This window comes from Melozone crissalis, unplaced genomic scaffold, assembly GCF_028551555.1.
Source record: "Melozone crissalis strain CALT ecotype California unplaced genomic scaffold, PUWL_Pcris_2 ptg000005l_1, whole genome shotgun sequence".
In the NCBI taxonomy this organism is placed as follows: domain Eukaryota; kingdom Metazoa; phylum Chordata; class Aves; order Passeriformes; family Passerellidae; genus Melozone; species Melozone crissalis.
The window spans coordinates 27505315-27528115 of record NW_026535783.1 but is presented as its reverse complement, the minus strand read 5'-3'; the positions used below and the strand labels follow the sequence as shown (position 1 = coordinate 27528115).

General features: G+C 50.5%; 1 protein-coding gene across 1 annotated transcript; it reads right to left on the bottom strand.

The window, feature by feature from the left end:
* Positions 1-1312: 1312 nt before the first annotated feature.
* Positions 1313-10607, bottom strand: LOC128945619 (serine/threonine-protein kinase PAK 3-like). Its single transcript, XM_054289377.1, has 13 exons — positions 10343-10607; positions 9379-9416; positions 8852-8974; positions 8215-8337; positions 7807-7987; positions 6801-6864; positions 5522-5570; positions 4297-4409; positions 3657-3774; positions 3114-3213; positions 2502-2698; positions 1786-1923; positions 1313-1402 (listed from the first exon to the last, which is right to left on the bottom strand). The coding sequence occupies exons 1-13, from the start codon at positions 10605-10607 to the stop codon at positions 1313-1315; spliced, it is 1599 nt and encodes a 532-aa protein (XP_054145352.1).
* Positions 10608-22801: the final 12194 nt, after the last annotated feature.

Genomic DNA, 22801 nt, shown 5'->3' with positions numbered 1-22801 from the left:
CAGAGACCTTGGTTGAGCTGCTGGAGCCTCTCCTCAATGGGCACACAGCATCACTGGTCTATGGCATCATCAGTGTCATTGCAGGCCAGTGCAGGGACGAAGCCCAGAGGCTGCTGTGCTTCCATCATGCCAGGACCAACCCCAGTAGCCCCAGCTACACTAGCTCCCAGGAGGTGATGCTTGCCAGTGAACCCACAGGCTCCGAGGCAGAGGAGGAAGCTGGTACACAAGCAACTGGTCTCCAACAGAGTCCCAGCCACCCCTCATCTATGACCAGCTGCTCAGAGCAGGACCAGCCCCAAGAAGAGCAGGAGCAGACGGTGACAGCAGCAGGTCCATCTGCTCAGGGCTGCAGCCCCTCCGCTCCTGACCAGAGCAGGGACCACTCTTCTGGAGAGCCCCGGCATGCCCGGAGGAAGAGAACCCCCAGCCTCCAGGATTCTCCCAGACCCAAGAAGAGGCCACCTCGCCAGCAGCACTAGCACATGTCCAGGAACTCTTCAGCCAAGAAAAAAAGAAATAAATAAATGGTAATTTCCCTGACAAAGTCTCTGAGTGCTGCTTTCTCCCTGTTCTGGTGCCTTTCTCTGCACCTCATGCTCTACAATCTGCAAGAGCCAAGAGCTCCCAGGACGTTAGGGCCATTTCAGCAGAGCCTCCTCACACAGGAAATCCTGCTGAAACCGTGATGATTGAAAAGCTTTTTAACAAACACCAGGGTGTGCTACAGAGGTATCAGCAGTAGAAGACTGACCAGGCATTCATCACATGAGAGGAGGAAAATTTTGGTAATGCCTAAGAGAATTTCTGCCTAAGACATTAGTGGAAAATGTACAGTTTGATGGTCTAAAGACAGAGGACTGGTACATCCTGAAGATACAACCAATTAGAGTTCATTCAATCAGTGGGAGGGAAAAGACCTCTGCATTAATGTAGAATGCATTCTAATATATATTTGTGTAGAGGACTATAAAAAGAGACTTATTCAGAGGCTGAGAACAAAGGGAAGCTTCCAGCACAGTCAAGGTTTTATTTATGACAGTATTTATTTTGACTACCAGTCTCAACACACTACAAACTATGATCTATAATCTTGAAACAACAAACTACGAGCTATAAACTACAAACTACAAACTACAAATTACAAGCTACAAACGACAAACTACAAAATACAAACTGCAAACTACGAGCTACAAAGTACAAAGTACAAAGTACAAAGTACAAACTACAAACTACAAACTACAAACTACACAATACAGACGACAAACTACAAACTACAATCTACAAACTACAACAATGGCCTCTTCCAGGGCTAGTATCTCCTGTCGGCCATAAACTGCTGCGTGGCCATGATGAGAGGCATCAGGTCGGAGGTTGGCTTGGCTGATGTTACAAACGGATGCTGCCCAAAGAGAAAATGAAAACATGAACTTCACCTTTCCTCACAGGCTGAAACAGGCTTTCTCTGGCTACCAGAAAGATACAGAAAGCAGGAAGGAGGGCATTCTGGGCACCTCTGTCTCCACATCCAGGACCTTGCTACATGAGCCACACATGGCTCCCAATCCCACAAATCCATGAATCCAGATGAGGAGATTTGGTCTAGGTGACCTTGAAAGGCTCCTTCCAAGGCATCCTAGGCCAGGATTCTCCTTTGTTTTCCTTTGCAAGCCCCCAGACTGGAGATTCTTAGGAGCGGGGCCCATCAGACGCCTTGGATTTGAGCAGATGAGGAGCCCCTGGCAGCGGGCAGCTGGCGCAGCCTGCAGCCGCTTTGCCTTTTACCTGCAGCAGTTCCTGGGCAGACCAGCGCCTGTCCTCATCCCTCTCCAGGCAGCAGTGCAGAAAGTCTCGCAACCACGCCGACTGTTGCCTGGGCTTCTGCAGCTTCGGCCTGCCTCCGCTGCTGATCAGCTCTTGAACCTAGGGAAGAAGGAAATGCCACACTCTACCTTTCTCCTTCGCACCCCAAACTGCTCACACACCCCCCCCGGACAGCCTCCACTCTCCAGTGGCACTTCACTCCCTGCTAGATCCTGGGAGACACCTTTCCAACCCCTGCTGAAAGGACCCAAAGCAGCCCTAGCCAGTCCAATATGCAAAGGCTCTTGCCTTCACCCCTGATTTCACTGGCTGATGCAATTAGGAGCAACTCCGTCAGCAAAAGCACGCTTGGCTTCTCTGAGAACTGACACCAGCTCTACAGGCGATTTGGAGGATGAACTTTGGTCTAACTCTACTGTTTCCAAGGATTATTCCATACAATGCAGCTCAGCACTGCTCACTGCTCCCTTAGGCAAAGCTTCCGTCAAGCAAAAGGCATCACGATTCTTTGTGCTGTTCCTGCACTGAATTGGCAAGGGGATGATCTGGACAAGGAGCACGAGACACTATGCAGCCTGGAACCTCTCATTTCCAGGTGTTAGCAAGCTTGCCAGGCAGAAGAATGGGAGCAGATTTTGTTTGGGTGACAGCAGAATCTGAGAGCAGTTGCAGCGCACCGTGCGGGAGGTTTCATTCCAGTAAGGAGGCGCCCCTTCCACCATCTCGATCGCCACGATGCCAAAGGACCAGATGTCCACTTTGGGGCCATAGAGCTTCCTGGTGAAGATTTCAGGCGCCATCCAGTAAGTGGTCCCGACAGCTGATCTCCGTTTGTTCTGCTCAGCGGTGAGCTCAGCAGCAAGGCCAAAATCAGCTGAGGAGAAAAAAGGAGGCAGCGTGAGTGAGGAAAGCAAACAAAAGGAGTCCCCACTGTAGCCATGTCCAAGAAGGCAGCGTGGAACCCAGCTGCCATAAAGGGGCCATGCTGCCATTCCTTGGGCCTGCAGCAAAAGAAATGCAGAATTGGCCACTTAGCAAAAGCCCCCAGTTTCAGACAGTGGCTTTTAGTGCCCTGAAGCTATTAGACTGGGAGTGCCTTGCTTGGGAAGGGACACATCCGCAAGCCAAAGGCACTCCTGAGCCCTTGTTCCCAGCAACACCTCCCTGCACCTTGTGGCTGTGCTCTGCGCTTGCAGCAGGGCAGCCTGCGCTGCAAGGGAACCGGCAGTCACCCAAAGGCAGCCCCACACCACAGCCTGCCACGGCTGAGCCTGGCCAGCAACACCCACCCAACTTGACAGATCCGTCCAGACTCAGGAGAATGTTGCGGCTTTTGACGTCCCGGTGGATCACTTGCTTGGAGTGAAGGAAATCCAGGCCTTGCAGGCACTGAGAGAGGAAAAAGAAACACCAGCCTAAGTGGAGCACTGCTGCAGTGGCTGTGCTCTCTCCAGCCAGGCAACAGTTGATGCTTTTGCAAACACCACTTTGGGTGCAAGGCTCTCCTTTGAGGCTCCTCAGCTCTCTGAGAGTGCTGCAAGTATCTCTTTGTCTTTGCCACTTGTTTGACAGTTGCACCACCAGCACCTTTGCCCTCCAGGGATGCAGGAAGGCAGCACACACAGGCCCCAGGCAAGTGTTTAGAGAGGCAAATACAAACACACTAGAAGAAGGGCAGGGACACTGGCAGGCACTTCAGATGCTCTTGCTACTGCCAGTCATAAGAGAAAGGCAGCAAGGAGGCTCAGGAGATGAAATCTCTCCTCTCCTTATCACCCGTTTGGAAGGACCATTGTGACCAAGCCATGGGAAGCACAAGCACCGTCCCTGACCTCCCGAGAGACAGCTGCTATCTCTCCTTCTGCCAGACGAGTCTCCCTGATGACATCGTGTAAGGAACCTCCGTCCATGTATTCCATCACCAGCCAGAGTTCCTCGTCCAGCAGGTAGCTGAAAGGAGGAAACAACAGCCTGGAGATGAATGTGCGCACTCACACCACCTGATGCATTCTTGTTTCTGTGTCTCTCTCAGAGGAAGACAGGAGGAAGTGGGGAGTCATTCACTATGCTCCACAGGCCTTGAACTCTGGGCAGTCTAAAAGACTGCTTGGTATCCACACCAACGCAACAGGCCAAGGGAAATACAATCTACAGTGCTTTGTCAGCACTTCAGACCCATGGGGGAAAAATCAAACCCCAAACCAAACAAAACCATGGGGAGAGAGCACAGGAACTTTGAGGCTGTTGGCTCGCTAAGATAGAGCCAAGTCTGGCCTTTGAAGGCGCCCTTCAAACTCGGTATGCCAGGAAAGATTAACACAGCCCCAATGCAATCTCCTCCCAAGACGCTGTAGATCAGCCCAGAAACAGGAATGAACAGCCCCATCCTCTGCCAGCCACCAAAGGAGCGGTTGAACCTCTGGCTTGCAGGATGTGAATGACCTCTCACGGCAGAACACCAGAACCACTCACCTGTCTACATAGTTGACAAGGTTGGCGTGCTTATTGCCACGCATGACCTGGATTTCATTCAGGCACAGTTCGCTGCCGCTCTCTTGCAAGAGACTAATTTTCTTTATGGCCACCTAAAACAACATAGAAAGCCATGAACCAAAGAAGTCTGTGGCACAGGACCACAAGGGCAACATGGAGACAGTGATGATGGGATGATAGTGCTGGGCTGGGCCAAGCTGCCTTGTGACAGGACATCAGAGCGCCTGCTTGGGCACCTCCCAGGACACGGAGCCACATATCCTTTGCCTTGGAAACCTGGGAGAAACACGCTCTAAGCTCTCCACCTCCAAGCTCTAACAACACTCACTCTGCCCCAGGGCCAGTCTCCCCACATGGTATTACTTTATCATCCCCATGCTCGTTCACACACCTCTTGCAAGCAGGAAGCCATGTTGTGCTGGTAAAAATGGAACAAAACTGCTGGGAAACCTTTGGCACTTCTAGGGTGTTTGGTCATTCCTCCAGCAACCACTGGCATTCTCTATCGCACAACAACAAAGCCAATTCTCACAGACACGACTGAAAAAATGCTGTCCTAAAAACATCCTGAGGCTTCTTCCCTTTAAGAAATGCAACCCTACATACTTCAGGGAAAAAATGCCTCCAAAACAGACAATCCTAGCACTTCCTCACTTCAGGAATTTTTATTTTGCTCCACTAAAATATTTTCCTTCACACCACTGACATTTGCAATTACTGCCTGACTGCAAAAAGACATAACTCCTGCCTTGATCTCCTAGGCGTATACACCGGGCTCCGAGCAGGACTTAGGCCCTTGAGAGGCTCCTTGCAGACCACTCTCTCTGAGCACACTTCCACGGGCAGCACTGCAGGTGCCTACAGAACTACCAGCACCATTCCCATGTACTTGCTGACAGCCAGAAATGAGAACTCAGCAACCCTGCAGCCCCAAAGAGCAGTGCCATGCTCTGAGACACAAGCTGGGCACTAAGACCCAGGCAGCGTGTCCTCCTCTGACAGATACCGCCTGGCCTCCTTGCATTCCCTGGGGCAGCTGAGGAGGACAAAATCTGTCCCCGCTGTATTTGGCAGGCGGACACTGCTCTGCACTTCATTTCCCTTTGCAGCAAAGCTCTACTGGCCACCCAAAGCTCAGCCACAGCTCACAGCAGTGGGGAGGCACTCGAGAGCTGCAGAAGCCGTGGTGCTGCTTGACGCTTACCTCTTCTCCTGTGGCAGTCTCCACTGCCATGCACACCAGGCCAAAACCCCTGGAAACAAAACAGCAGCAGAGAAAGAAGAAGTGCTTTAGTCCTTGCAAGGGCAAGACACTGCAGTCCAATGGGAAAAAAGCCCCTGGGCAAACAGTAAATGGAACAGGACCGATTCTCATCTTGGTGTTTTCCCCCTTTTCTCTTTCTGTGTCTGTACATGTGTGGGTTTTTTCCAGGAACATGCCAATTGGGCCTTCTCCCACCTCTCCTTGGAGTCTGTCTGACAAACTCAAGCACCACCACTCAGGCTTTCTGAGAAGCCTGAAGCCATGTAACAGCCATGGAGGAAAGCCTCTAGACACAGATTCCTTCTTCAGCTTGCAAGGAAATTAGTGTCCAGCAACAGCCAGAGCAGGCAAAGGCTTCCATGGCTGCACACACAGATGGAGAAGTCCTCAAAACACAGGATCCCTGGACAGCTGCATTCTGAGTCCAGAGCATTGGGCAGCTGCTTCTCTTCAATGCATCAGACACAGGGAGGACTCGACTTTTCTGGAGACTTCTTGTACATTTGGCTTCTCACCGAGGAAATGTTGCAAATCAGTCCCATTTCCAGGCAGCAGAGCCGGCTCTCAAAGGGAACAGCTTGGTGGATCCTTTGCAGGAAAGGCCTAAACCCGACAGCATCCACCAGGGGTCTGCCATCAGCCAGATGATGCCTTTTCCTCTGGAGTGCATTGGCACTGGGCATTGCCCTGAAGCTTTGTCTTTTGCCACCTCAGCTACAAAAGACAGCTGCTTCTTTCATTTCGGCTTTTGCCTTGTAGACTAGGCGGTGGCCATCCTGACCACTGAACCCTGTTTTCAGCAAGCTACTGGAAAGAAATGTTACCGAGAGCTGTTCCCCGACAGCTGTCAGCTGCCAACTTGACCTTTGAGGCAACAAAGTTGCTCCTCCTTTCATGCCCATGCATTCTGTGTTCTTTTAAACCATGAAAAATGATTTCTCCTGGGAAAAGCGGCAAACAGGTGCAACACACTTGAGGGGCAGGAGATCTGCCAGGTGCTGCTCTTTGCCGCAGAAAAGACATTGCCAGCATCCAGGTGTCTTTGCCATGCCTTCGAACCACAGCTATAAATGCTGACCCGTACTGAGAGATCATCAGGCATCATCTTAACGCAGTGTCTGAACAGCTTTGGAGCTTGCCTGACGTCGCTCTGGGCAGATGTGACACCAGCAAAATGCACAGGCCCTCCCTTTGAAGAAGGAGCTGTGGCTGCACTCACCCTTTGCCAATAGTTTCCAGTTCTGTGTATACAGCCTCAGGATCTCCCTCGCTCACCAGCATCTCTGTAAAAATCCCAAGGAAAGATGCTCACTTCAAAAGAGATCCCACCCTGCAGCAGATCAGAAAGGCAGCCCCACTCTCTGCCACACTGGGCCCTTTCAACTCAGGCAGTCGGGAAACAACAACACCACCGCACCACCACCCCCTCAAAAACAACAGCAGCAAGACAAGCAGCACTGCAGCACAGATGGCCTGCACCAAACTAAAAGGCTAAACTAAAACCTAAGCACATGCAGAAACAGGCAGAGGAGACGGGGACCAGAAACCTGTAACCAAGAGAAGTGACTGTTGTCTGGAAACATTAAGGGCAGCAGGAAAAATAAAACCTTGCTGTTCGTGGCAACCAACACTCTGTGACATTCAGCCAAACCCTGAATCCTTGCAAACATCAAAGGCATCTTGGCTCCTGGCACCATTGTTCTCAACAGCTGCCCTTTGCAGCACAGCAAGAATATTGCAAAGTGCTTCCAGCAGAAGCGCAATCTCCAGCTTTAAGCAGGACAATTTTGCCTAAACAATGGCCTTCTGCCTTTCAGGAGCAGCAGCTCATGTTCCAACCTACTGTGATGGGCCTTAGGAGTGAGGTGCCTCAGCCTTTAGGACAGGCTGAGTTCTGAAGATGACCTTGGCCGTGCCCCACAGGAGCTCCTTGAGGCCTGAGACTCACTGGCTGGGTCACGGCCTCCTGCTCAGCCAGAAACAATCTCTGGTTTGCCTTTTGCCTCCAGGGAAGCTCAGGCAAAGCCAAGCCAGGCTGAGCTGCTCTCAGAGGCAGGAGCAACAGCCCGGTGACCCCTCACCACCTCAAAGCACAACAACAGGTCCTGTGTGGAGGCCTCAGCACCTGGCACTCAGCTGAGGAGGAACACGAGCTGGCACAGCTCATGCCGACACACGCACACACAGGGCACTGCTCCAGCAGACAAGGATCACAAAGGACCTACTCAGCTTGGCCAGGTACTTGTCCTCTCTCCTCTCTCCCAGCTGCTCTCTGCTGCCAGAGGAGCTACTCGTGCTCCAGATGCACGAGCTGCTCACGCTTGACTTGCCAGCTTGGGGACTGGAGGCTCCTTCAGAGCCTTCCGCTGCAGCTCCTGCAGGTGCCAGGACAGAGGAGGTGGAGCTCTGGGACAAGAAATGAATGAGGGTCACAAATGTGCCTGGCAGAGATGCCCCTCCCATCCCATTTCAAATGCAGGCCCCTAGGAAGATGCTGCTGGCCACATCCAGGGCTCTTCACCTCTCAGCTTTTGCAGCCTGCTTCTCCAGCTCAAGGCCCAGAATCCAAAGGCTGCTTTTACACCACGCACAAAATGACACCACAGACACTGCTAACCAAAGCAGGCACTTACTGATGATCTTTGCTCTGGCCCTGGGCTGACAGCAGGGGCAGGTTCATCGGCACCTTCCTCCTCTTCAGCCTCTTCCTCGGGTACAGAGGCAGCCAGAGCAGGTGCTGACGCTGCCCTTCTGCTCTGTGGACACACAGCAGCATGAGGGACAGGAAAGAACCTGTCATTCACAACCTTACCTATATTCAGCTACAGGCCCCGCTGCATCTCAGCTGATCCTTTAGCTACTGACAGCTGCTCTCTGTGCAGGACCAGGTCCCTCCTGGGGACAGGCTCTGCAAATATCCTGCAAGCTTCTGAACTGCACCTTTGCACTGTTCTCTTCACTGGGGACAGGGAGCCTGCACAGCCACTGGGCACCAAGGGCCTCACTTGTACCCCAGGAGCATCCAAAGACATCCTAATGCTACCTCTTTTCTCTTGCTAAGAAAAAATCACAGCCCCTTTCAGAACAGTAGGAAGGTGATGCCTAAACATCCAAGTTCCACACCCCTTTTCCAGGCCTCACAGCCTGGGGGAAGGGCAGCAAAGATTCCAGCCCTCAGCATCTTCAGCCAGGCACGGGAGGTGCTGTCTGATCAGAAACTTGCAGCTATGCTTTGCTCCAGCCACAGGAATACCCAGAGCTGCCACCTACTGATGCTGGATGCTCAGGCCCCGCAGTGGCACCAGGGGCACTTTGCTGGGCATCTTCCTCCCCTTTGGCCTCGTCTTCAGGAAGACCCGCAGCCACAGGAGGCTCCGAGGTTCCTTTTGGCCTCTGCAGACAGACAGCAGTGTCAGGGGCACGTAACCTTCTTTATATTCAGCTCTAGAGCCAGATGCACTAAGGAGAAAGCATCTGCAGAGAAATGGGATTCTAAGGTGCTCAAACTCAAGTAAAACGGGACAATTTGATGGGACTGCACTCTCTTGTACAGGAGAAATTCCGTCATGGCTTAAAGCGCCCAGCAGCCCCACTTTCAGCCGCTTAAAAGCTCTGGAAAGGAACTGGAGAAAACAGCCTGGGGTTCTCCAGCTTCTGCTGCTGCCTCTGCTGCAAAGGGCCTGGACTGTACTTTCATTCATCCAGCCACGCTGGCACTGGACTGCAAAAGCCCCAGCTCACAGCTTGCTCCACAAGTGTCAAATGCTGCCAATGCCAGAGGCTCCTGTGCCACTCACCCAAAGACTGGATTCTCTCCAGGCAAGGCTGATGTGACCTGCAACACACAAGGGAAAAAGAACCAGATGCTGTAAGAAAACTGCCTGTGCTGGCCAAGCCCACCAAAAAGTCAACCCAAAGACAGAGCATTCTGCTTTCACTACATGTCTCCAGCAGCATCCCTTGTGGCACACAGCAAGCAAGACAACAGCAGCACAAAATACTGCCTGGTGTCTACCTTTTGTCCTCTTTGGCCACTCAACCCATAGAAACTTGAGACTGAGAAAATCTCCAAGTGGTTCTCTAACAGTCATTGCTTCTGCCCCACCCCAACCTGCAGCAGCTACAGCTCCTCTCTTTCCTGTACTTCAGCTTTCTCAAGACACTGCATGCAGCAATTGCCATGAACTTCCTGAAAACCTTTCCCCAGGGAGGCTTCACCCCTGTCCCCCTGAGCCATGGTGGCAGTTCTGTGGTGACACAGCAGCGGAACAGCTCCTGTGTCTGGGAGCATACAAGAACTCCTCTAAAATGTCTATCTCAGAGGCCTTTTCCAAGCGCGTTCTGTAATTTCATCACAGAACAAACGGCTCTTTTAGCGTGCAGGAAGCGTCAAGTTCCACAGGCACATGCTGGGATGAGGGAATGCAGACAAGAAGACTTGAACTGAGGGACTTTCCCTCAGTCCTGGAGAGCAGTGCACAGCTTTTACAAGGACTCCTGCCAAGCTCTCCCAGTCTTCCCATCCTGGAAGTTGTCTTGCTGGAGCCACCAAACTGAGGAGACTCCAGCCTCCATTGCCACAGGCCATGGCACGGCAGGAGCGGAACCCCTGCTAGCTACATTACAAATGCTGCCCACGCCCCACTGGCGAGAGACACCCCCTTCTTAGCTGCAGCTCGGGGCAGGGGCATTATCCAGCTGAAGGCCTCTTTGTGGCATTTGGGTTTCCACATGCTGCACTGAACAAAAACGTCTACTTACGTGCCAGGTGGGTGAAAAAGTACCCGGAATAAGCCACAGTGAAGGCCGTGAAAGCTGCAGCACACACTCCCTCCATGGCTTGAGCGGCGCCGGTCAAGTCTGCACCAGACAAGGCCTGTAGGGAGAAAAGAAAAATACTCAGAGTCGTGCTGGCAGAGACCTCGTCGATGAGCAGGTTCCCCTGCAGTGAGCGTGCACAGAGCTGCTCTGCACACTGAGCCCTGCCGGGCCTCGGCACAGCAACTCTGCCTGACAACGCTGCCATGCGGCCGCTGACATCACAATAGCAGTGCCCTGGGCTGCTTTGTGAGTTCATGCACAGAACCACACCTTCTCTACAGACGATGCCAAAAATACCCTGCAGAGTTCTCCTCTGCTACAAAGCAACACAAAAAGCCCTCCCAGTCCATAACCTCTTGCTCAAGGCATCTAAAATTAAAATCACACTAAGCCCCTCTAGCCCACACTGAGAAGATAAGCACTGAGAAGGGACCAGGATGTGAGCAACCACATTACTGCTCTTTGGCCATTATTGCTTCTGAGCAAAAACCAGAAGGCTTCTTCCAGCTGGACCTTCCTTAGTTCTAGAAAGCAGGAGAAGCGCTACTTCAATTATATGTAGGTAATTGAGCTAGCGGGTAGAGGTCTCTCCCAGGTGCAGTGTTGAAGCCGGTTTGAAAAATTCAGGAGACTTCCACTTGAGGCAATACGGAAACCCTTGTAGTTAGGGTGAGTCAGAACACCCACCCATGATCCTCTTGTTCAATTATTCAAATTATTACTAGAAAGCTCTGATTTCTCTGTAATACCATTGGATAATTATTACTGCATTACTTGTAAAATTTCAAATCATTCCTTCTTGTTGGATCCATTCTTCAAAGCCCACCTTAACCCCTCCCCTTCTGGGAATGTCTAAGTATCGCTGCAGACCCCAGACCCTGGCTTTTTCTGCTTCGTTCTTTGTACTGTGCACACTGTTTAGTTTGTTGTTTTGCTAGTACAATTAAGTTGCTTTTGTGAACAACTGGATCAAGCAGTCTCTCTCATCAAAGTCGCCAGGGCCGTTTCTCAGGAAAGCCACTGGCCAACTACCCAGGAAAGGACCAGAGGGTTTCAGTACAGAGGCAAGGCCATGCATCTTTCAGCACTATTTATTCAAAGCATTTTACACCACAGCCACGGGTGTGATTTCGGCAGGGAAATGCCATGACATGAAATGCAAGGAGGATCCTTCTCTCTGACTCACTCTAGCAGAGAGGCCTTGGCACCAACGCAGCACCACCATGTTTTCCCCCCACTTTTGTCCTTCCACAGTAAATTTTAGGACACGGGACTGAGATGGGTGGCAATGAAGTGACAGCTCTGACACACAGCTGAAACCATCAGGGCCAGGGTGGCATGTGGGACTGTTTTTCTGCTCACGCAGAACAAGGCAACCCAGAGCGGTGACACTGATACCAAGTGAGTTCAGCCAAGCCCAAAGGGAGTCCAGCCAAGCCAAGTGCAGCCCAGCAGGGTGGCAGGAAGAGGCAGCGAAGCGGCAGATCCCATTCCCACACACATGCCCAGCGTGGCGGACTGATGGCAGCAGCAGTGCCAAACAGAGCTCCGCAGGGAGAGAGACACCCATCACCATCGCCACTGCCACCACCACTGCCGCAGAGAGGGAGCAGCAAGCTGCCACTGCAGCTCCAGAGCTGCTCCAGGCAGCACCAGCAGCTCCAATCTACCAGCAGAACCATTCTGGAAGCCCTGGCCACCCTGTCTTTGCTCCAGGGGCCCTATGTGACACTTCACCTCGCTTGGTTAAGCCATTACCTTTTTTGCACAATTTTCTTCTTCTTCTTGTGTACTGCGTTTTGTTTTTTTTTTCCTCACTACATTGCAACTCTAACAATCTCAGATTCTTATAGATTTTTGTTTTCATTGTCCCCCTCCATTGTCATGGAGAAGGTGAGAGAGGATAGCTTGACAAGGACTATCTCAAGAAGAGGAGAAAGAAAGGAGGGAAGGCCTTAGAAAGGAAAAACAACCCTCATGCTGCCTCTTTTAGAAGGAGTAAAAGTGAACGTTTCTTAATATCCCTCCGCAAATCTCTGGAGTCCTGACAGCCAAGAAGCACAGGAACCTGGAAACCTTGTTGTGAGACACTAGAGGACATTGCTGCCTCAAAACCTTTCAGGCGCTTGTAGGTGGGGAAAGGGGCAGATCAAGCCTTGCTCTGCTGAGGCGATGCCCTACTCTGCACGCCCCACACCCCCAGGCCTGCATCCCAGCCCAGCTGTGGCCGCTGATCCCTGGCACACCGAAGACAATGCTCCACACCTGTGTCTGGAGCCCCTAACCCAGCTCCTAAATGGCCAGGTGAGTGGGAGTCCCATGTGGGGCAAGGCCCCAGGAAAGCCAAAGGCTATTTGCCTCGGGATGTGTGGCCACCACATCTCTTGACACTACCTCCTCTTGGAATTTCTATCAGCTGAACAGCACTGGAACCTCGAGTGGTAGCTCTGTTGGTTCTTTTTGGTCATTCTCTCTTTCTTCTCCCAGTTCCATCCTCTCAGATTTTTGAGAAATTTAAACTCTAACAGACTTGGAGTTTCATAAGTTGAATGGGCTAAGTTAATGCTTCAGGGAATGTTTTATATTGCTTAAATCTTGATGAAATTTTTTTTTTTTGCCTTTAAAGTTCTCTGATTTTCAAAAGTTGCCAGGGAAGGGTTTTCTGTTGTTCCAACCCCTTGAGAACATCGCTTCAGTATCAATCCTGCTTTTCTAGCTCAGAATACATGAACAAGTTTAAGTCCTTTTAAAACCTCTCATAGAGCAACATTTTGGGGCCTTTCATCTTAAGTGGCACAGCAAGCAGGGTACTCTTGAGGTGACACGGGCCTTTTCTATACAGCAGGAGCTGCTCATGACATAATAAAGGAGAAATAAGTTTTCAGTCAATGCTGCTATTTTCTGGCAGAAAAGTAATGGAATCCCTCCCAGAAACTGAGCTGAACTTTTCTCCACTGACAGACTTGCTAAAAGCTTCAATAGAAAGCTTGTCCAGCCCTAAAGAGAGACGGTGACTGAGGGAAACTGGCACCATCTGAAGTTACACGTGCAGAAAATATGACCATTGGTAGAAGAAAATTAAACATTCCCAGGAAAGCACCATGCCTGGTACCCATAGGCATGGAGGTTTGACTCAGAGAGCTGAATGTTGCCCACAGCTAGAAAAGGAGCTGAACCAGTTGCAAATTGCCTCAGGGCCTGAAACAACAGCCGGCCTCAGGCCAGAGCAGGAACTGAATGCCGGGATGAAGGCAGCCCCCAAAACATGAGAAACCACTGAAACACGCTGGTGCAAAGGCAAAGAGCTTTAGAGCTGCAATTTGACACTGCCGGGGAAGGCCTGGAAGCAGCGTTCTCCACACGCCAGCAACAGCCGGGCCGCCCTGACTGCAAGGCCAGCCCCGCAGCCCCTGGCAGGCCTTTAACGCCTCAGAGTCCAAGCCCGGCCCTCAGCCTCAACTGCTCCCGCCCCTCGCAAACACAGAGGCGGGACGGCCCCAAGGGGATGTCACCTTCCTCCGCTCCCTGCGGGACATGTTCCACTCTGCACAGCCGATCTTCTTCCCTCCTCCTCATCCCAAGCCCTGCCCGCGGATAAAGAAGGAATTCGCTTATCAGCAGGCAGTGTCCGGTAGTGGTACCTCAGTCTGCGACAGAAGTGGTTGAATCACACGGGAAAATTAGCAATGAACCCAAAGAAAGTGAAATGGGGAGTGTTTTGAGAATTTCGCTATTGGGAGGAATGAAATAAATCTTTTGGAGAAGGGCAACAACCTGTGGTTTGCAAAGTTTGGACCCCTTGGAGAGGGGAGAACCCGCAAGCAATGCATGAGAAACAGCTGATGTCCCATACACCTCCTTCTGTGTTATTGATCAAATTTATGGATGAAGGCTGAGAAAACAAAATCTCAGCACCACCTCCACAAAGTGAGTTGTGAGAGGGTGGGTGGTGAATTCAAATATGCCAAGACGCTCTCTGGAAAGAAAATGGGGAATAAATGGAGACTCAGTTTCCCTGGATTCTCAATGAAGCTTTGCAAACTGCTCCTTCTGGGCCTCCTCCTGGCAGCCGTGGGCATTGAGCCTTGTCTGCCACCAGCGGCTGGAGGCCGAAATGCTGCTGCTAGAGAATCTGTAACCCTTAGGAGCAAATGCTTTCATCAAGGCGCAAGTTTGTTGTTTTGGTCTCGCTAATGTGATAAATGGATGTGATTTTGCTAACAAAATTGCAAGTATATCAATAGTTCTGAAAAATAATTGGGAAAAGTATATGTGATCAGTATTATGGAGCAGATGGGGTTTTTTAGCTGATACATCTACAAGGAAACAGGATACAGGGATTGGATTTGACCTTGGAGATGGACTAGGTCAGGAACTGACTCCCAAACCAAAATTGGCAGCAACTAAAGTTAAGGCAATTCCCTGTGCAGGACCAGCTTTGGATATGAATAAGGTGGGGGCAATTCCAGATGGAGAGTCCAAAAGAGTGATCTTATCTATGAAATAAATAAGGGTTAATTGGAACATAATGCTTACTTCTATAACACCTTAAGCTTAATCTGCATGCACCACCTGCCAGGTTATCCAGAGGACATGTGAGGAAGACCTTCAGCCTTCCTCCAAGAAGACCCCAAAGAGACCAGAAGACCCCATAGCAACACTGGGAGCATGTGCTGTGCAGGAGAGTGACACAGATTTCGAGAATGGAAAATAGGAGGAGATTGATGGAAAACTACTGATGAATATGTATTAGAATACTGTATGTAAGTTGTGTCTGGATCCTTTTGCCTTCGTACGTGAGGCAGGGTGGGAAACCCTCCCCGTAGCCCGATCAATCGGTTTTTGCTTATGCTTGGTCCGAAGCACTACCAAATTTCTGTAACTACTGAATTATACCTGATTGTATTATTTCATCTCAATTAAAATTGCTGACATCAATTAAAACTGCTGCTACATTTTAAGTTTGTGGTTTATTGAATTGGACATATGAGGCCTCATTCTTAACACTAATAACCCTGAATGTTCAAGTGTATCCTCACCAGTCAGGAGACTGGGTGTATGTCCAGGCCTGGAATCAAGAGCCACTTAAGCAGAAGTGGAGAGGCCTTTTGATCCCATGGCTGTGAGATTTACAGCGGGAGACTCCTAAATGATGTGATTCAAGTTAGCTCTGGACACACGGAATTGTATTGGACAGTCCAGGAAATGTGACCCCGCTGAAGATAAAGCTGCAATGCAACATTTCTAAAGTGAAAAACATCAAATGGTTCATCTTTCTGCTCATTTCCAGAGCAATGTCCTAGTATGGCAGCATGGCTGTCTGTTCCTGAATTAGTCAACCATCCTAGCAGGACCTTGGATCTAATGACTACAATAGCAAGTGTGGCTTTGAGTGCCAGAGGGTGGAAGAGACCAAGAAAGAAAAGAGAGCCATGTCCTTCTCCCTAAGGACCTCTCCAACATCACATACACAGAAAAAATCCTACCTGACCCTTGGAAAAGAAAGTTGTGTTTCTGGACTTCATTCCATATTTGCCAACTAGAATGGAACAGAATGTGTAGATCCAACAAAAAAACCCAAGTTACCTAAATCTGAAAAGGTCTCAGAAAGACGGTTGCCTACTTCACTTTAAGTTTGCCTACATGGTGCTAAAAACCCTCATCAGTATTGAAAAGGTACTGGAAAATTAAAATAAGATAACTCTTGCCAAATAAGGTTTTTCGTGATTGTCACCTTCTTGAGGTCTTCTAAGTTTCTTTTTACAGACTTTTACTGTTGGTTTGATTAAAGCATCACCAAAACTTTCTCAGGCAGAGAACACAAAAGAATACCAAGTGGATAGTTCCTCTGTATGAAGTAGGTCCACGTAGGACTGAGTTTTCTTCTTCGAGAGGTGTTTCATGGAAAGATGAAGTGGTGCCAGGACTGAAGAAGTGCTGTTCTTCACTGCATTGAGTGTTTACATGTCTTTATCTTGCTCAGTTGTAAGACATTCCTGTCCATATGTTTTATAGAAGTTTGTTGCGCGCAATGTTGAGAAATTTTTGTGTTTTCTCTCTGGTAGCCACAGTGGGTGGGGAAGATTCCTCCCTAAACTTATCTTAGGAAAGGTTTTAGACCTCTTGCCATCTCCTCAGAGCAAAGCAGAAAATCACTCCAGCAGGGCAAGTATGTGTAGTAATGGTAGGGGATGTGTAGAGCATGATTGTGCAGAAGAAAGGCACGTGGAACTGTTGGTGGTCCCTGGAAGCAGGGAGAAAAGGGGCTGACAGAGGAGCAGAGGTGGCAGCTGCAAAGCTCTCTCCAGCTGTAGATAAAGAAGGCAGAAGTGGTTAAGCTGACTGAAGGAAGAAGAAAGATTTTGGGTTTGAGAAGCACTGAAGGGTTAGGTAAAGTCAGGAAAGGGATTTGGTCTGAACCCAGTACCTTGAGTGAAATGATATGCTGAGGAGGTTGGAGCCTCTTGCGTTTTGTGATGTCTTTGAGCCCCCACCCCGAGGCAATCCAGCCTATGACGACTATGAAGTCATTTCAGATGACTTTCCTGAGAAAGGCTGCTGTGCTGTCATTTTCTGAAACACAGTGAGAGGATCCCTCTCTGGGTGCCTGTTCCCTTCTCTGGCCCACATGACAGCCAAAGTGAGTCCATTGCCAGCAGGAGGGGTGTGCAAATGGGGGATGTGCTGGGGACAGCTGGCCAGCATGGAGCACTGCTATTGGGATGCCAACATTCTGGTGGGGAGAAAGCTTCTTGAGTCTCACTTGCAAGCTGAGCACCCTATCCCCTTTCACCCCCTTTCAGAGTCTAGTGCTCTGTCAACACTACCTGAGTTCCATGATGGGAATTCTCAAGTCCTTTCAAAGAAGCCTTGCCTGAAAGAGAACAGGTCTGGCTTGCAGAGCATTGCTCTGTAGGCCTTAGGAAGTCGCTTTGCCAGCCCTTACCCACCTACTGCCCAAAAAGCACATGTGAAGGACTGAAGCTTTGCCAGCTGGGACAGTGCCCCAAAGAGAAGGCAGTTAGGGGCAAACGAATGAGAATTATTTTGGTGTTGGCACGTCAGGTACCAGGTGGGTGAAAGAAGCCCTCTGTAAATAGCTTAGCGGACAATCAGGGAGGGGAAGGTGCAAAGAAAGGAAGAGGTAGAAATATCAAAGGAATGAGAGGACTATGTACAGAAGCTGAAGGTAGCAAAAAGAAAACAAAAAAGAGTAATTGGATAAAATACGGAAAAAATTAAGCAAGTCTTCTCCTGGTGCTGGGTGGTGCACTGGGGAATAGTGTCGGCAGATTTGACTGCCCATCCCAAAGCCATCCCCTGTTTTCCCTCTGCCCTGACGGGTCCAGGCAGGCTGTTGATCTGCATGGCCACTCCCAGTCAGTCCTCGAGTCCTCTGCTCTCCATGATAAGCTCACCATAAGCTGTCTGGCTGTCACCCGTTGTGGCTTCTCTTCTCCTGAGGCTTGGTGTAGGTGGTTGATTGTCTGATGTGTGGCTGTGTGGTCAGTTCTTGGCCCGTGCCCTCCAGGACAAACCCCCACAACTGCCCATTTTTTTGTTTTATTTAAAATCCAAAGTATAACAATCATAGTAAAAATAATAATCTTCTCTTAACTAAAACCAATACAATATTTAATAGACTTTACCTAAACTTGAGAATTAAAGTAAACAGGTGGGTTCATATTGCAGAGCATAACCAAGCAATACGTCAATACAATTTCCATTCCCCCTCGCTTCTCAGGGCCTGAGTGCTGGGCGGCTTCCCACCACTTCATTCTCCCTCACTTAACCACAAAACAAGACAGAACACAAAATCAAAAGGACTTGTAGTGGCACCTTTCCCTGGTGCCCTTCAGCAAACGCACAGGTCAAAAGAAAAGGTTTCATGGGGGACTAGACTGGGGGGGACCTTCCGGTGGGGCAGGGCACAGGACTCCTTGTGGGGGCAACAGAGTCGGTCCTCCAGCTGTTTTATTGTCAGCTTTTCCTGTAGGTTTGATCTCTGAAACATAGATTACAACAAAAATGGGGGACTGCTAATACAAGAAGAAAGCAGGGGCAGGATTGAGGGCTCTCAGAAAGTGGGTTAGGGTAGAATCCAGGGCACCATGGCCGCTGCCATCCTGGCAAGGAGACAGAAAAGGAGGGCAGATGGCAGATGGCTGGTGGCTCGCCGGTGCTCTTGAGCAGGTTCCATCTCCCGGCCTGTCCTTCTCAGGGATTGTGGGTTCAGGGAAGTGGGGGCAAACCACAAAAACTGGGAAAGGAAGTCTGTTGAATATTCTGCAACTACAATTTAAATTTAAATGGTTGTCAATTCTACCGTCAGTTACCGCCAAACCTCGCAAAGTAAATGATTTTCAAGAATCACTGTATGGAACGTATCTTGAAACGATAAACAGAAATCCATGGAAGAGGTTAAAGTCTAGGCGACATTCTTCCAGGCCACAGCCCCAGGAAGTCCCCTAGCAGGCCCACAGGCCTCCACAGTGGCTCAGGCAGATCCCAGCTGCACAAGTTTTCACTCCCTCGTGTTGGCCTTAGTTCCCGTGGCAGAACTTGCCTTCCCGCTGGACACTCACCTGCGCCTGAGCCCGTGGAGAAGCGCGGCTCCCTCCCCCTCTGCCCACAGCCACAGCAGCACCCCCAGCAGTGACACCACTGCTCTGCTCCACTTTGCCCTACTCTGCTCCTCTAGTCACAGCTGCAAGCCTGTATCTCTACAAGAGGTCATGGCCTGGAGGCAGTGAAGGAAGAAGACCTTCTAACAGCCTTCCAAACCCTGCCACAAACCCCATCCATGGGTCTTCCCACATCGAAGAAACACCTGCCCATTCAGAAGCAAATTTAGAGCTTATTCAGAGGCTGAGAACAAAGGGAAGCTTCCAGCACAGTCAAGGTTTTATTTATGACAGTATTTATTTTGACTACCAGTCTCAACACACTACAAACTATGATCTATAATCTTGAAACAACAAACTACAAGCTATAAACTACAAACTACAAACGACAAATTACAAGCTACAAACTACAAACTACAAAATACAAAATACAAACTGAAAACTACGAGCTACAAACTACAAACTACAACTACAGACTACAAACTACAATCTACAAACTACAACAATGGCCTCTTCCAGGGCTAGTATCTCCTGTCGGCCATAAACTGCTGCGTGGCCATGATGAGAGGCGTCAGGTCGGAGGTTGGCTCGGCTGATGTTACAAACGGATGCTGCCCAAAGAGAAAATGAAAACATGAACTTCACCTTTCCTCACAGGCTGAAACAGGCTTTCTCTGGCTACCAGAAAGATACAGAAAGCAGGAAGGAGGGCATTCTGGGCACCTCTGTCTCCACATCCAGGACCTTGCTACATGAGCCAAACATGGCTCCCAATCCCACAAATCCATGAATCCAGATGAGGAGATTTGGTCTAGGTGACCTTGAAAGGCTCCTTCCAAGGCATCCTAGGCCAGGATTCTCCTTTGTTTTCCTTTGCAAGCCCCCAGGACTGGAGATTCTTAGGAGCGGGGCCCATCAGACGCCTTGGACTTGAGCAGATGAGGAGCCCCTGGCAGCGGGCAGCTGGCGCAGCCTGCAGCCACTTTGCCTTTTACCTGCAGCAGTTCCTGGGCAGACCAGCGCCTGTCCTCGTCCCTCTCCAGGCAGCAGTGCAGAAAGTCTCGCAACCACGCCGACTGTTGCCTGGGCTTCTGCAGCTTCGGCCTGCCCCCGCTGCTGATCAGCTCTTGAACCTAGGGAAGAAGGAAATGCCACACTCTACCTTTCTCCTTCGCACCCCAAACTGCTCACACACACTCCCCTGGACAGCCTCCACTCTCCAGTGGCACTTCACTCCCTGCTAGATCCTGGGAGACACCTTTCCAACCCCTGCTGAAAGGACCCAAAGCAGCCCTAGCCAGTCCAATATGCAAAGGCTCTTGCCTTCACCCCTGATTTCACTGGCTGATGCAATTAGGAGCAACTCCGTCAGCAAAAGCACGCTTGGCTTCTCTGAGAACTGACACCAGCTCTACAGGCGATTTGGAGGATGAACTTTGGTCTAACTCTACTGTTTCCAAGGATTATTCCATACAATGCAGCTCAGCACTGCTCACTGCTCCCTTAGGCAAAGCTTCCGTCAAGCAAAAGGCATCACGATTCTTTGTGCTGTTCCTGCACTGAATTGGCAAGGGGATGATCTGGACAAGGAGCACGAGACACTATGCAGCCTGGAACCTCTCATTTCCAGGTGTTAGCAAGCTTGCCAGGCAGAAGAATGGGAGCAGATTTTGTTTGGGTGACAGCAGAATCTGAGAGCAGTTGCAGCGCACCGTGCGGGAGGTTTCATTCCAGTAAGGAGGCGCCCCTTCCACCATCTCGATCGCCACGATGCCAAAGGACCAGATGTCCACTTTGGGGCCATAGAGCTTCCTGGTGAAGATTTCAGGCGCCATCCAGTAAGTGGTCCCGACAGCTGATCTCCGTTTGTTCTGCTCAACGGTGAGCTCAGCAGCAAGGCCAAAATCAGCTGAGGAGAAAAAAGGAGGCAGCGTGAGTGAGGAAAGCAAACAAAAGGAGTCCCCACTGTAGCCATGTCCAAGAAGGCAGCGTGGAACCCAGCTGCCATAAAGGGGCCATGCTGCCATTCCTTGGGCCTGCAGCAAAAGAAATGCAGAATTGGCCACTTAGCAAAAGCCCCCAGTTTCAGACAGTGGCTTTTAGTGCCCTGAAGCTATTAGACTGGGAGTGCCTTGCTTGGGAAGGGACACATCCGCAAGCCAAAGGCACTCCTGAGCCCTTGTTCCCAGCAACACCTCCCTGCACCTTGTGGCTGTGCTCTGCGCTTGCAGCAGGGCAGCCTGCGCTGCAAGGGAACCGGCAGTCACCCAAAGGCAGCCCCACACCACAGCCTGCCACGGCTGAGCCTGGCCAGCAACACCCACCCAACTTGACAGATCCGTCCAGACTCAGGAGAATGTTGCGGCTTTTGACGTCCCGGTGGATCACTTGCTTGGAGTGAAGGAAATCCAGGCCTTGCAGGCACTGAGAGAGGAAAAAGAAACACCAGCCTAAGTGGAGCACTGCTGCAGTGGCTGTGCTCTCTCCAGCCAGGCAACAGTGGATGCTTTTGCAAACACCACTTTGGGTGCAAGGCTCTCCTTTGAGGCTCCTCAGCTCTCTGAGAGTGCTGCAAGTATCTCTTTGTCTTTGCCACTTGTTTGACAGTTGCACCACCAGCACCTTTGCCCTCCAGGGATGCAGGAAGGCAGCACACACAGGCCCCAGGCAAGTGTTTAGAGAGGCAAATACAAACACACTAGAAGAAGGGCAGGGACACTGGCAGGCACTTCAGATGCTCTTGCTACTGCCAGTCATAAGAGAAAGGCAGCAAGGACGCTCAGGAGATGAAATCTCTCCTCTCCTTATCACCCGTTTGGAAGGACCATTGTGACCAAGCCATGGGAAGCACAAGCACCGTCCCTGACCTCCCGAGAGACAGCTGCTATCTCTCCTTCTGCCAGACGAGTCTCCCTGATGACATCGTGTAAGGAACCTCCGTCCATGTATTCCATCACCAGCCAGAGTTCCTCGTCCAGCAGGTAGCTGAAAGGAGGAAACAACAGCCTGGAGATGAATGTGCGCACTCACACCACCTGATGCATTCTTGTTTCTGTGTCTCTCTCAGAGGAAGACAGGAGGAAGTGGGGAGTCATTCACTATGCTCCACAGGCCTTGAACTCTGGGCAGTCTAAAAGACTGCTTGGTATCCACACCAACGCAACAGGCCAAGGGAAATACAATCTACAGTGCTTTGTCAGCACTTCAGACGCATGGGGGAAAAATCAAACCCCAAACCAAACAAAACCATGGGGAGAGAGCACAGGAACTTTGAGGCTGTTGGCTCGCTAAGATAGAGCCAAGTCTGGCCTTTGAAGGCGCCCTTCAAACTCGGTATGCCAGGAAAGATTAACACAGCCCCAATGCAATCTCCTCCCAAGACGCTGTAGATCAGCCCAGAAACAGGAATGAACAGCCCCATCCTCTGCCAGCCACCAAAGGAGCGGTTGAACCTCTGGCTTGCAGGATGTGAATGACCTCTCACGGCAGAACACCAGAACCACTCACCTGTCTACATAGTTGACAAGGTTGGCGTGCTTATTGCCACGCATGACCTGGATTTCATTCAGGCACAGTTCGCTGCCGCTCTCTTGCAAGAGACTAATTTTCTTTATGGCCACCTAAAACAACATAGAAAGCCATGAACCAAAGAAGTCTGTGGCACAGGACCACAAGGGCAACATGGAGACAGTGATGATGGGATGATAGTGCTGGGCTGGGCCAAGCTGCCTTGTGACAGGACATCAGAGCGCCTGCTTGGGCACCTCCCAGGACA

Excerpts from the sequence above, each read along its gene's own strand:
- LOC128945619 (XM_054289377.1), bottom strand. The coding sequence starts at position 10,607 with ATGGCAGCGTTGTCAGGCAGAGTTGCTGTGCCGAGGCCCGGCAGGGCT. Across the intron at positions 3,775-4,296 it reads CTTGTCAACTATGTAGACAG|CTACCTGCTGGACGAGGAAC; the intron begins GTGAGTGGTTCT and ends TCCTCCTTTCAG. Across the intron at positions 3,214-3,656 it reads TAGCAGCTGTCTCTCGGGAG|TGCCTGCAAGGCCTGGATTT; the intron begins GTCAGGGACGGT and ends TTCCTCTCTCAG.